General features: G+C 35.2%; 1 protein-coding gene across 1 annotated transcript in view; it reads left to right on the top strand.

Annotated features, from left to right (window-relative positions):
- Positions 1 to 14,633, top strand: part of Ptpmeg2 (Protein tyrosine phosphatase Meg2) — a 339,596-nt gene that overhangs the window by 42,165 nt on the left and 282,798 nt on the right. Inside the window, exon 2 of the mRNA XM_085946126.1 lies at positions 12,369 to 12,617. Within this exon, the coding sequence (XP_085802252.1) occupies positions 12,369 to 12,617 (249 nt within the window). The remainder of the gene's footprint in view (positions 1 to 12,368; positions 12,618 to 14,633) is intronic.

Raw genomic sequence — 14,633 nt, 5'->3', positions numbered from 1 at the left:
GGTAATGAGGACGAATCTTTTAACCATATAGTGGCTTTACTACGAAGAGAGCATGCATTATGTGAGGACAATCACCGATGATACGTGTCTATGAATTATTAATACGAATTGGATGAAAAATGAACGATAGGCAGATAGATACGTAAATAAAGTATTTTCATAGAGGCACCGACTTTTGCGTTGTATTCATTGTTTTGCTTCGAAGAAAATCCTTTCGACAACGTAGGTATTTATAATATCCACGCCTCATGCATATTCATGCGATTATTTGCCGGTATTGGCATGACATATCGTAAGAAACGATGTGATTGTGTGACTTTTTCGTAGAAACCATCGCTTTGTGAACTTCAAAACGTACAAAAATTAAGGATGGTGGGGATATCCTGTATTACTTAATATAATATATAGGTAACTGTCGTCATTATTAAGATTTCGTAAAGGATTCATGCGATTATTTGCCGGTATTGGCATGACATATCGTAAGAAACGATGTGATTGTGTGACTTTTTCGTAGAAACCATCGCTTTGTGAACTTCAAAACGTACAAAAATTAAGGATGGTGGGGATATCCTGTATTACTTAATATAATATATAGGTAACTGTCGTCATTATTAAGATTTCGTAAAATTGATCCAGGTTAATTGGTTATAAAATGATTAACAATAAATATTTTTTAATGTAGTTGGAATTGTATATGGAACGTAAGCGCCCGCCGAATCGATCAGATAGTCAAGTTAAGAATGTTAGCAACGAACGATTAAGGCTATACCTCAGTTGAGGCATGGTCTAAAAAGATCGTGGCTAGGCGATGCGCGGATTGCGGGTAGCGGGTGCAAATGACGCATGCTGAACGAAATATAATTTGTCATATAAATCCAACATGCGTTCATTTAAGGGCATGACCACCAAGATGTTGGACACATCCTCTGAGATTGCCCGCTTATGGAACTCGAACGAGCGGAGCTGTTTGCCAGGGTCCGTCCTCACACGGGCCCAATTGGTCATGGAGATCTGATAGCAACCGAGGCCAACTTTGCGGCATTCGAGAAATTTGCAGCGTCGTATGGGGAGCGGGATAGTCCCGACTCTTCTGTAGACTCATCCATTTCAATTCGTGACACTCAGTATGCGGGTACACAAAGCGCTTAACGTCAGCGGACAGCAGAGCCAGTCCATAAAACAAAAAAAAAATCTTTCTTAACTTTCTTCTTTAAGCACTACGGTGCATGGTTGCAGCATCAGTCCCGTGCGGCTCCGTCGGAATGAGCACTTAAAATCACTTCTTTCAGACACGTTTAAAGCGTCATAGAAAGCGGCCGTGCATATCCACGGCTGTGCATATATGACGGATGGTGGTGGGCACTTTAACGTGTTCTATTAGTAACAATAATAATATATTCATTGACATGTTTTCTTTTTAAAGTAAATGGGTAACGTTTTTAGTCATCTTTACCCGATTTAAGAATTAATAATACCCCCGTCGCCATCACGAAACAAATTTACGTATTCACACCTCGACGTTCGGTTTCCGATCCAAAATTTCGTCGCGCCTATAGTTGAAAATTATTTGCCGTTTCACTGAAGTATCGCCTTAAGAACCGAGAAGAGTGGTTACATTAAGGAGAGGCTTTCATCTAGCAGTGAATCGAGAGTGGCTGAAATGATGACGACATCAGTTACATATGAAATTTAATATTCTTTTATATAGTTGGCAACACTGCCAATAGGTATACCTACATGTACTACGTAGGTACATGTTCATTTTGCATATACGTTATTTCGAGTTTTCATTACACGCGACAATAAGCTGCATAGCCATTTAATAGTGTTGCGAATTTGTCCATGCAATTTATTTTATTTGTCACGATTTTAAATTGAGAACGACGAGATGAATACTCCCGCCAGACGGCCGATGTAAAGCAGTTAAAAGCGTCCAGGAAGTGAACGTGTCACTTCCGACACGGCGGGAAGAGGGTGCTTCTCTTCGTTCCGAATTTGAATTTAAATTTTATTCCATCAGAACGGAGAACATCGCTTCGTGTGACGTTTCATGATTATATCTCTGAAAGCTTTTCCATAGGTAAATATTGGGCGCCTGTGTGTAGGGTTGCAATCCAAAATAAAAAAATGGGATTTAAATAAACCTATCAGTATTTACAGAATGCCTTGATGGTGGCACGAGAAAGGCCAATTACCTCGAAGCTCAACATACAGTTGCTCTGAGTTTTCATGAGGTGCCATGAGTCCGTACCACATGACTGTCAGTTTGCAAGCGGTATTTGATTCTGACTATAATAAATGAACCCTTAATTAATTACATGCGGTGGTCGCAGCCATGACCTATTTTGGGTGAAAGCTATTTCCTCATGTCAGGCAGCGAGGGCTGTGCGGCTGGTCAATGCACTCCCTAGAGATGTAAACATTTTTAGCGATGCATTATGAATTCTGTTTTTTAAATTCTATTTTATTATATATTTATTTATTATACAATATTTCTTCTAATATTCTTCTTCTTTTTTCACCCTGTCACGTCCCAACATTTGGGGATAGGGCAAGCACAAGCTTTTGTAGCAACGCTGCAGGGTGAGGGAGGGGCGGCCACGGCGACGGAACTCTGGAGGCTGTGCCACAAGAGTACGAAGTGCCGCACTCTTTGGCGGCATCCGGAATACGGAAAGCGTCTCTTCGTGATAACTTCAATCACCGAAGGCTGTTGTGTCTGCTCACGAACTCGGGTGTTTGTAACGCGGTCGTACCAATGTGTACCCCTAAGATTCGGCGGAGACATCGATTCTCAAAGCTCAAAAGCCGAGACTCTTGAAGCTTAGTAAGATGCCATGTCTCACAGCCATACAGGAGCACAGGTAGCACGCGTTAAACAAACGACATTTGGTCCTCACCGAATACAGCCTTAACCTCCATGCGACTGCGAGTTGGTTGAACGCAGAGCCCCGCCACACCCATGCGGATTCCAAGCTCACTAGTCTGCTAGTCTAAGTCTTCTTCTAATATAGTAACAAACAATCTTCGTAATTACACTTATAAGAATGTTCGTTTCTACCAATCTCATCCATCAAATTAATAAAGAAAGATTAAACTTATTTTTTATTAGTTTTGATATCCATAGTGATAATTTCATTTTGACGATATCATATCGCTGATATTTCTTAATTTCCGTTTAGATATATCGAGTGCTTAAAGTCAGACAACGTTATCTACAAAAAAGTTTTTGTTTTTTTTTGAGATAACGTTATTTTACATTCACGGCTACACGATAGTCAAACAACGTTATGTCAATCTTTTCTAATTTCTTATTAAATCGTCAGTAAAGTTTAACGCTAATTACATAAGTTACCCTTGTTTTCATATTTTTTTAAAACTATCCCCATAAATTTTAACATCATCATAAGCAAGATAAATGTACAATACACAATAAATTATAAAATATTAACATTAGGTTTTAAATAAACATTTCCCTTGTTAAGTTACAAGAATCTAAAATAACGATTTTCGGCTCTCCTGTAAAGTTGCACTTTTATAGATAGTGTTGTTTGACACTAAGCCCTCGATATGTAGTTTATCACTGGAACACGTGTTGTGGATTAGCAATTTCGAAGAAAGTGTGCTGTATATAATAAGCTGATGTTGAAATGTTCCAAGAAGTCCATAATGAACTCAATAATAATTATTGAGTTTTTTCAGCGCCATCTTTAGATTAATAAAGCCTGAGCATATCTTTTTGCATAAGCAACGAGTGGTCCACTGTTTAGCTGTCAAAATCAGATCCCAGATTGCTTGACATATCTGTATACCAGAGGTAAACTACGGTAAATCCAAAATGACAACTTCACAGGAGAGACGAATTTGTGATTTTTGGAAATTTCAACTTGTGGCATTCGTGAATGGAAAAATATAAAATTTATCTATTTATCAAAACCTTTATGTTTGTTTACCGCTGTAGTTCGATTATAAGTTTCATCAAAATAATTGTATGTTTTCTTACTGTTGTTTACCTCTAATAGTTATGGAGTTACAATGACATTTTTAATTTTTAACTTTTATAATAAGAGTAATATGAGTTACAGCTGTTTACCACGTATGCAGGATAAGTAATGAAGTAACAATATAACAATAACCCCATTTCACGATTTTTGGAGTTACAATAGTTTACCTCTGGTATACAGATATATATATTGATTCGCCCTTTCTCGTTTCAAATTGAATTATAAACATTCTCAAATCAAATATATTAACTATCAGTGTTATTTTTTATAAATACTATACATTCCTGTTATTCATCAGTTGTCAAAGTCAGACTAGTCCACACAAGAGCCGGTGGTAATATCGATTTCCATAAAATATGTAGCATTGATCTATGCATTACATTATTGTAGAAGGTGTGTTAATGCTAGTGTATTATTTATCATATATCCTATAACTTATCTATCCAAATCAAACCATTCCATGTGTGAACACGACAGACGCGTCAGTATGAGCACTCTATAGAACAATGACAGGTCATTCGTAGACAACAACGGGAGAGGCGGAAAAGGTAGGACCACTCGTTGTGAATGTATCGGCTTTCTACTTGAGTCGGCAATGGATTTTTACAAAAACCAGCAAAAATAACCTAAGAAGTGTTACGAGTATCAAACAATACCACAAAAAAAGGTCACTTACTTTGACCATTAAGGTAAATTTGATAGATGAGATTTGAATTCTTAGAAGTGTAATTACAAAGATTATTTGTCACTATACCTATTAGAAGAAATATTGAATCAATTTAACAAGTACTTAGCTTATTCATAATAGTTTCAGTTTCTTATCATTCACACTTGAAGATTAATAATTACAATATTGTCCAAAGCAGTGACGTCTCTATACAAAATGCCGCCCCTAGGCACCGCCAAAATACCGACCCATTTGTTTATATGGTATTTTTATCATCCTTTCATGATTCCAATATCTAAAAAAAATGTATGTATACATTGCTAACAAAATATATACTTACCACTAAAACATACAACATTAAATTTATAAATATTTTTTCCCTAAATGTGGGGAATTTTTGACGTTGGTAATACAGTGGCTTTCTTCTTCGCAAAACTTGGCAACATTGGTAATGCTATTTTTAGCCTGAGATCATAAACGTTTCTTTTCTTTCTTGCGATCATGTTCGATCCTAATAGGATCATATGGGCCTCCACAGAGAAGAGGTTTCTATTAAAAGATTTTGTTTATTACGAGAAATTGATGTCAGCCACTTGCTCAACCTATTAGGTCCATACCCTGACGGACACAAATTGAAAAACAATATATGTACTTGCCAGACCCAGGATTTGACCCTGGGACCCATGGCGTTATAGTCCAACGCTTAAGCCGCGCGGCCACCGTGGGTGTAAAGGTTTAGGGATTATTAAATCGATGATCGATATAATGACGACGCGACTCTTCGATACAGACTAAAATCGTGGACCAGAAGCGGTAGGTGATATGCTCTGTAATAAGGGCGTGCATCTTTAGTTTCGACGGCCAACGCGACTTCCGTGCGCACTGGTTAATGCGTCAGACTGCACGTGTCGTTACCAAGGACGTCGAAAGGCAACGGAAGTAAACTAGATATCGCGTACCCGACAAAAAAAATACAGAACTGTTAAACCTTTTATGTTAATTAATACATTTTGTTCTCAACCAGTGAGCTGATATTTTTAATGTACTTATAGATATTTTCGTTATTACTAAGTTTATGTAGATATTTCTATATTATACCAAATGATTCTCTTCGATTTGCCGCCCTTCGAGTAACTGCCGCCCCCAAGCGACGCTCAATCTGCCTACCCCCACGGGACGTCACTGGTCCAAAGTCTCGCTTAAACTATCGCAATGATTTTTCCAATGGATGACCGTATGGAATTTGGAATTACAGAATCGCAAAATGACGTTACATTAACGCAATTGAAATCTTCTGATAATATGGAAAGTAGTTACTGAATCCAGAAAAATACTCATATTTAAATGATTTAAATTTAAATTTTATCATATTTTGGAAATACCCACACGTTTATGTGAATTTTCATTAATTTCTCATATGAAATTTATTAAATCCAAAATCCAACACGATTGACAGGGTTGCATGTAAATTGTACGTAAAACATTTCACCGTGGCACAGTTCGCCGTGAGCTTTCTTATCAGAAAGAGATGACCGTATACTATACGGTCTCCGATTTTATTACATTCAATATGAACATTAATTCAATTTTCATAGCTGATTTTGGCAAAATTCATGAATTCAAGAATGAAAACCTAACCTAACCTAAATAATCTAGTATATTGGCTGTTTTCAAAATTTCTTTGCTGCTGGCTTCTTGTAAAGTGTAAACCGACAACAACCGTGTTTTATTTAGACATGAATAATTATATGTCAGTAGAGTTGGGTTTCGGGAATTTCCCGACGGGAATTCTCGAGAAAATTTCGAGATTTTCAATCCCGAATCTCAAGAATTGAGATTTTTAACATTTTGGGAAATCCCGGATCCCAAGAATCTTTTCTCGAGATTCGGGATTTCTTTATTATCAAATATTAATTGAAAAAAAAACGATTTTTTTTGTATGAAAAAAGTACACAGAAAACATAAAACATTCAAAGACTGATCGGGGCATTTTACACAATTAACCAACTTCAACTCAAAATGAGTGCAATTTTTCAACATCAGGGAATTTTGTGTTTCAAAAACGTACGCGATTGTCAGACGCAGCGACAGTCTGTGTTTTTTGAATTTCTATTTTGATAAGTAATTTTTTTGAGTTATCTTTGTTTTCCTGCTTCTATTTGTTGGTCTTCTTACATATTATAAAAAAACATATTTTTTGGAATTTGTCCGTTTTTATACTGATTTTAGGATTTTTTAGTTTTTTTTAAATTTTCCGAAATCTCGAGAATTCTCGAGAATTGTTTTTTGGAGATCCCGAATCTCGAGAATTCAAAATTTCATCATTTCGGGATATCCCGAATCTCGAGATTGAGGTTTTCTTGGGTAATACCCAACTATATGTCAGTACTATACGACGCAAAGAGGTTGGACGGTCTTTATTATACGGCCATAATATATTTCCGACAAACATTTCACGGTGAATTGTGATACGGCGAACTGCATACGTACAAGTTTTCGGTCACGCAATAATAGATATGCACGAATATAGCAGAACCAAATTTTTCTACGACAGATATTATTTTTTTTATCCGTAGTTGTAAATTTTAAATATGGAAATCATTATTATTTTCAAAATTCACAATTTGTAATTGGAACGACCGGTTGGGAACCCTTGCATTAAGATAAATCGATGATTATTCCAGATCGCGACTTGATTTCAATTTTAAACAGACGATATGTGGAGTCAGCAGGTATATTCATTCATTCACGGAGAAATAATAGCAGCGGATGTTGCCCATGTACAGTTTTAAAACGTCTGTCTATAGCGGCCTTGTCAAGCTTGCGGTCGCGAAACATATGTTACACCGATAAGCCCAACTGAATCAATTATTTTTTCAACGAAATCTATTTAATTTTCGAAAGATATATTACATGATTTGTGTCAACTAGTGCAATGTACAAAGTGAATATATTTAACCAATAATCACTTGCCGTTTTTTAGTATGACTGAATGAGCAACGATAGAACAATTAATATTCTCTGCGTTGGCAGAATTTAAACGGTTATCCTTATATGACGTCGTAACCTAAGGGGGAAGGAGGTCTGGTGTAAACCAAATACTTATAATATATATTAGTCTAGACTCTAGACCAGTGGTTCTCACGTGAAATTTAACTGTGGCCGCACAATTGACATTGACAGTTCTATGGAAACGTCCGGTGGCCGCACCAAATTTCACTTTTGTTGTGATTGAAAAAATTAAAGCTAAATTTTATTTACTAAAATAATGGATAAATAAGTCCATTTAATAAAAGACATTTGAACATTTTAGTACATATATACCTATTTATTTAAAAATAATGCAAATGGAAATTCTTCAATAGTACTTACTCCTTTTTTCTAATGCGAGCCGCAGGGCTGCTTCTCAGTTTACATCTGTCAACTGGCTTCCATATTTGTTTTTTTATGAAGTGCATTACGCTGAATGTTCTTTCACAGTATACATTAGTAGGAAAAATCGACGATATTAATAAATCAATCGTTGCCAATTCTTTTAATTGACTTGATTCTTGGTCAACGTACGTATAACTTCGACCAAATTTTTTCAACCGTGGTATTATTAAAATGGTTTTTAAGTACTTGGTCATGACTCATTTCCAATAACGCATATTTATTATGTTACATTAATTAAATTAAATACCTACTGAAAATGATGTTGGTGGCCGCATGCGGCCACCAGGGACGCACATGAGAACCACTGGTCTAGACTCTAGAGAAATCTCTTTTTTCTTTAATTTGCGTGAAAAGGGATGAGATAATATTTTTCGATGTGTACGCAAATTCCCATACAAAATATGGCGATTGATTCCCTATTATCTTCATGCCACAGAAAGAGATAAACTATGTCTACTCTATACTAGGGAATCCCGGCCATTTTTCGATACCTATGAATCCCGGGATTATTAAACATAGATTTTTTTATCAATCTCAATCAATAATTGGTATGTATAAAAAATCATTATGTTAGTAACGTGTATGTACCTGCCAATGACATTCATTTTACAACGTTTTTCTTAGCTCGTATTCTCATTTGTCCGGTGATTCTTTGTCCAGTACAAATCTTGCAATCGATTTTTAACTAACTTCCCGACTAGCTAGACATTTGAAACTTTTAGAATATATCTGAATACGATGCCAATGCATTTTTTAAATACTTTTAGCCATCTTTAAGTAGAATTGAATTCATTTTCAGTTATTTCTGTTTTGTATGAAAAGTTATTTCGACACCATTATTGATTGCTAAGTGGATGGTCCTAGCAACTAAATTATTAATATACACGTGCGTTACTATGGAAATCAAAATGAAATGTCAATATGACATTTCAGTATTCTATGATCGTTTAAGCTAGTCAAGTCAAGTTTATATGATTCAACAGACAATTTTAAAACGTTGTATATAAAAAGTTATTTTTATCTTGTAATTATTTCTACCTGCACATGTCAGTTTTTTACCATATACAATCGCAACAACATGTCAAAAATAATTAATCCTTTATTTAAACCAGTTAAATGCCACTGACGTGCTGGCTATTTGTAGATATTATATAAAATTTTATTATTAATCGGAATCGTCAAATTGTAACCCCGAACTCTCGGGATCAAAATTTTGACTCGGGATTGTATTCCCTACTCTATACTATAAAAAGATACTTGTTTTGACACAAAATTTTTTTGTCAATTTTAATTTATAGTTGGGGGATTTGGATAACCTTCTTACAATCTCGGACGGTAGTGATGAAGGTAGATGGTATTTATCCTCAACATAAATATCTTGTTTACATAATAAACATTGTTTCAAAATTATTATAATGGAGTTCTACCACGTGTTTACCTTCAATTCAATGTTTATGTTCAATTCATAAAAAATAAGCCAAGGTCTACCAAGTTAAGTCTGTCAGATTTTTGTGTCCCGTTCAAAAAGCATTTTCGCATATTTCCAGGGCTCGAAGTGGACTGGAACCGGAGGGCCGTTCCGGTTCATGGAAACCCCAAATTTTTCGCTCCATCTCGTGGAAAAATACTTTGACCGCCTGAGCTAGATAATAGGCCATAGGTATAACAAAAAAAATCTAACACACTTATTTTTATAAAATACACATAATAATTATATATCTAAGTATGTTAATATCTTCGTAAAATTTTCCATTTCGAGTTTTGCATATTTCCCGTATACCCTGATTCGATACAAATGTGCTAGTCGGTGATGATACATTCTAATAAAATTTAGGGACGGTTCGGTACTCCAAACATGAAGTCTCCATACAATATCTTAAAAAAAATGTTTGTGACGCTATCGATATGAAACCTTCGCTAATAGTAAAGGGAGGTAGGGGTTTTAGCGGAGGGCCGAATGCGAGCCCCGGTAGTAATACAAATGCATAACTATGGAAACAATGCTTAGCACCATTAGGAAAGTAATTCCACCACGATCTTATACGTTTTACGGCAGTTTCATATTTGGCTGACTAATTAGATTTATGAAGCGGAAAGGCCATATTATGTACACCATGATTTTCTTTACTGTTTTAAATCTCGCTAACCCATTCATTAAGTCTTTACTATCAGAAACAGCAATCTCATATTAAATTCACATTATTATTTATATTACAATATTATTTACTCCATTAAACTTATGTATTTCCAAGATTGAACGTATACAATATTAACAATAAATGTCTTAAATAGTATAAATTATACTAGATTTATTTTTGACCGATTTTATCAATGTTATTTGTGAATATATTTTTTTATATTAACAGTGGAAAAAATGCCAATCCCGGGACCAGCCCCGGGATCCCGGGATTGTCAAATTGTAATCCCGAAATCCCGGGATCAGAATTTTGGCTCGGGATTGGATTCCCTATGCATAACATACTTCAGTCATTCGATTGAGAATACCTGCCCATACTAACTTGACATCCGTTCGCATAGTTGAAGAAGTTGCGCACATCAATAAGATACGGAGGTGATAGAAGACATTTGTTTTTTTTTTTTTTCAATTTCCTTCCTTCGAGATTAATAATTCGTCATTGCGTTTTTTGAACTGCACACAGCGGATTGTTTTGCCACAATTTAGTTAGGTTTAGTGTTGACATTGGTGAAAGAAATATCGTCAAGAGTGGTGATACATTAAGATCAGTGAAATTTAATTAACTTAATTAAAAAAAATACTTTTCGTTTTCAGTGTCTTTCGTAATATATTGTTGTCAAAGTTATGGAGATTAAATTTGCTATAGAAACTCAATAGGTCTGCAATAATTACATACCATTAATAAGTAGGAGTGATGAATGTAAAGTAAAATGAACTTCCTGAAAAAAATATTTTACTATATTTCCGTAAGTTTTTCGTGCTAAGTTTTGATGTTACTAACTAATATTTATGTGTCAATTTCTAGTGTTTTCCAACCTTTTTAACAAAATGTTCCTTCTGTCAAACTCCCAAGGCACACCAAGCATTGATAAAATAATTCGCTCACTATAAACAAAGTGTGACTCACACCAAGTAAATTTATTAAGCTAATTTGAGATTGTTAATTAAATGATTCATTTTAAGAATTCTATATATCAAAAGGTAAATAATTGGCAGAAGTAAACACAACAGAGGCGAGGGTGGAGGTAGGCTGTTAAGATCCGACATAAATAGTGCACACTAAACTTTGTCAGTCAAACGTATTTGTTTTCATTGAACTAAGACCACAATAATATGTAGATAGTGTTTGTTAGTTTTTAAAATTCAATTAAACCCTGCATAATCCAAGCCATAGTAAATAATAGTAGAAACATATTCGCTTTTCTCTAAAATATCTAAAATTATGCCATTAAATTCACATATTAGACAGGGCTAAAATTACATTAATTTAAGATTAAAAACTAACCTACACCATCTGTAATATGTATTCTTAAGGGGGAGGGTTGTACCTACAGAGGCACCTAGCGGAAAAATACGAAGCTTGCAATTTGAGACATTTTTTTGATAATTTACAATTTCAACTGGATTAATTAAAATAAATATGCATCGGAATACATTAAAAAGATTTTTTTTTTAAGTCAAAGGTAAACTTACAATTGTAAAAAAAATGTGAATTTGTTACATATTTATGTCCCTAGTTACGTTGATTTTAAAAAACATCGATTTTTATTAAGATATAAATGTGAATAACTTGAAATCCCTTTTATTTATATCAAATTTTATTTTAGGTTTGGTCCCAAAATCGAAGCTTGATTTGATATAAATAAAAAGGATTTCAAGTTATACACATTTATATTTTTATAAAAATCGATGTTTTTTAAAATAAATATAGACGACATGAAAACGGCTTGCATTAACAATTAATGTTAAATAAGTTTTAATGATCCATCCGAAGAATGTATTCAAATATTTTGATGAATAGTCACAAAAAACGACGGTAGTACTATGTTATACATACATTAAAACCAAATATGAAAATGGGTTACCATCTTGTCTGTAGCTGCTATTTTTCAATATGCCAACATAAGAATATAAATTTTTCTGTGGCTACCAATTCAACCACACTAAAAATGTTCTGAAATTGCTAGTGTTTTAATACAAATACTTAATCGGTTCTGCCGTCATAGCTCAAACTCTGGTTCAATGCAACGGCAATCCTCAATAACCATATTATCTTCAATTCCAGGCCACAAAACGTTTCCTCGAGTTAGTGAACACGCGACGCAGTGCATCATCAGGCGGCGACGGAGACAGCAGTCCAGTGAGCTGGGCGACTGCTGTCAAGTTCTTGCTGGCGCGGAAGTTCGATGTTCCCCGGGCGACCGTGCTCTTCGAGCAGCATGAGTTGACAAGGAGCCGCGAGGGGCTCTTCCAATTTGACCCCAACATCGACCCCCTGCGCTCTGAATTAGCCACTGGAAAATTCACCATACTGGTGAGAATCAATTTATTTTGATCAGACTCTATTATTATGACAGTTCTTATCTTTCGAACTTTCTTAAAATTCGATGCAAATATTTTTCAAAAATGTTAATCGATGGTTTATGATGTGTTATGAAAAATTATGTAAACACCTTTTCACATAACCATAAGGCCGAGGCTACACAGGTAGGTGCCTCGCTTGGTGCTTAGTGCTACGCTACGAGCTAGGTGACATGTCCTAGCGAACGGACGCACACTATATTATCGCAATGGCCACACTGCACGCTTCGCGCCTCACTACGTGATTATTAGTCACCTAGTGAGTCTCCCGCCAAACAAACGCGTTGGTTAATTTTATTGTGTCACCTAGTGATTTTGCAAGATAAAGGAGGTTTTAATAGGAGCAGTTTCTAAAAGAGAGTATATAAAGTTGTTCCTCGGGTGTTGTAGAACATCCTTTTGTAGACTCTCTGTCACGTAACCTTGCCATTTGGAATAGATGTTTTTGAATGAAAACGCGAATAAACCAATCAAGTGCTTGGAATTTACTAATACAATTATACGGCGTACGTGTGTAAACCAATCGGATGCCCGGCTTTTAATAATACATTTATACGGTTGCGTATACACACAAATCCTTGTCACTGTGTACAATGGCAAGGTTTGATGAAGGATAGTCTAATGTCTCTTTTATTTTGCCCAACAATAAGTCCTATGTTTCCTGGTTCAACCTCTAATAACTAAAAAAAACTTTTCATCGTATTCCCGAAATTCTTTATAGAGAAGTTAAAACTCTCCAAGAGTACTTTATTACTTGACAATATGCACCCAACAAGTTTGAATTTGAGACTTTCGAAATTTTAAACTTAAGTTCTCTGTGAGAAGTAGCTTTCTGGTTAGTTTTGAGAGTGTCATCGTTGTTGACTTGAACGCTCCCAAATGTCAACTGAATTTGTACCTAAGCACGTAGCGTGCAATGTGGCAGTAGTGTTTTTAGTAGATAAGCATAGCACTAAGAGAAGCACTTTGGTGTGGCCAAAGTCTAAGTGAAGGAGTCTTGAATGAAATGCTTCAGTTTTTCAATTCTTTTTATTAATTATGTCTGTTTGCTATTACTGCAGCATGTGTGGGCTTCTGAGAAGTCTATTCTTCATTTTAAGAGCAATTGGCTTGTTTTTGTTTACTTTTGAAATCCAGCGAATTCCGTTTTGTAATATGGTTGTATCATGTATACATACACCAGTTCAATTCATAAAAAAAATTATCTAGCCAAACAAGTATTTTAAATTAAGTTTTATTGCGAAGATTGCAAAGAATTGTTTAAGTAACACTTTTAAGCAACGTTATTCGTTATGTATTGTTCGATACTATTGTTTTTGTTTTGGGGTGACACAGTGTACTGTTTTGTCCTTAGACTATAGATACATCTAGACGCAACCCATTGCATTGGTAAATGAAGCCGCGTGCCTTGCGTTTGGTTTGTTAGCGAGCGAACGCATTCGTCTACAAATGTTCGAGACCGTAGACCATTTCGCTAGTGCTCGCCCAAAGTGCTCGCACTAGCGCTCAGAATTAAAATATAATTTTCTATTTTTTTAAGTTATATAGTATTTTTAAGCGGTCAAAATGAAACCATTAGATAAAGATATCCATAATTTAAGTTATTTTAAAGAAACACTAGGTCACTGATATTAAAATATATAATAAAATACAAATAAATTATCACGAACATGTATCAACTTACTTATGAAACGTAATACCATCTTCTTGCTTATCAGTACGGCTACCATATTTTAAGACAACACACAGAACCATCTTTTCTACTTAATTAACCAAAAATATTTACCACTGACTTTATGTTTAACACAAAAAATATAAATTTTAGCAACACGAGCTCGCAAGTTATCGACGCTATGTGAAGCGTTTCGCCCCGATTTGGTGGCGATACTTTTGTAAACTGGCTTGTAGGTAGTAGACCTTTTATCTTACTCTAGCGCGTGTCGCAGAGATTGTAAGGGTGCCGAATACT

This window comes from Rhyacophila brunnea, unplaced genomic scaffold (genome assembly GCF_057557595.1).
Source record: "Rhyacophila brunnea isolate RB1 unplaced genomic scaffold, BYU_Rbru_1.0 scaffold_19, whole genome shotgun sequence".
NCBI lineage: Eukaryota > Metazoa > Arthropoda > Insecta > Trichoptera > Rhyacophilidae > Rhyacophila > Rhyacophila brunnea.
This window is presented reverse-complemented; position numbering and strand designations above follow the sequence as displayed.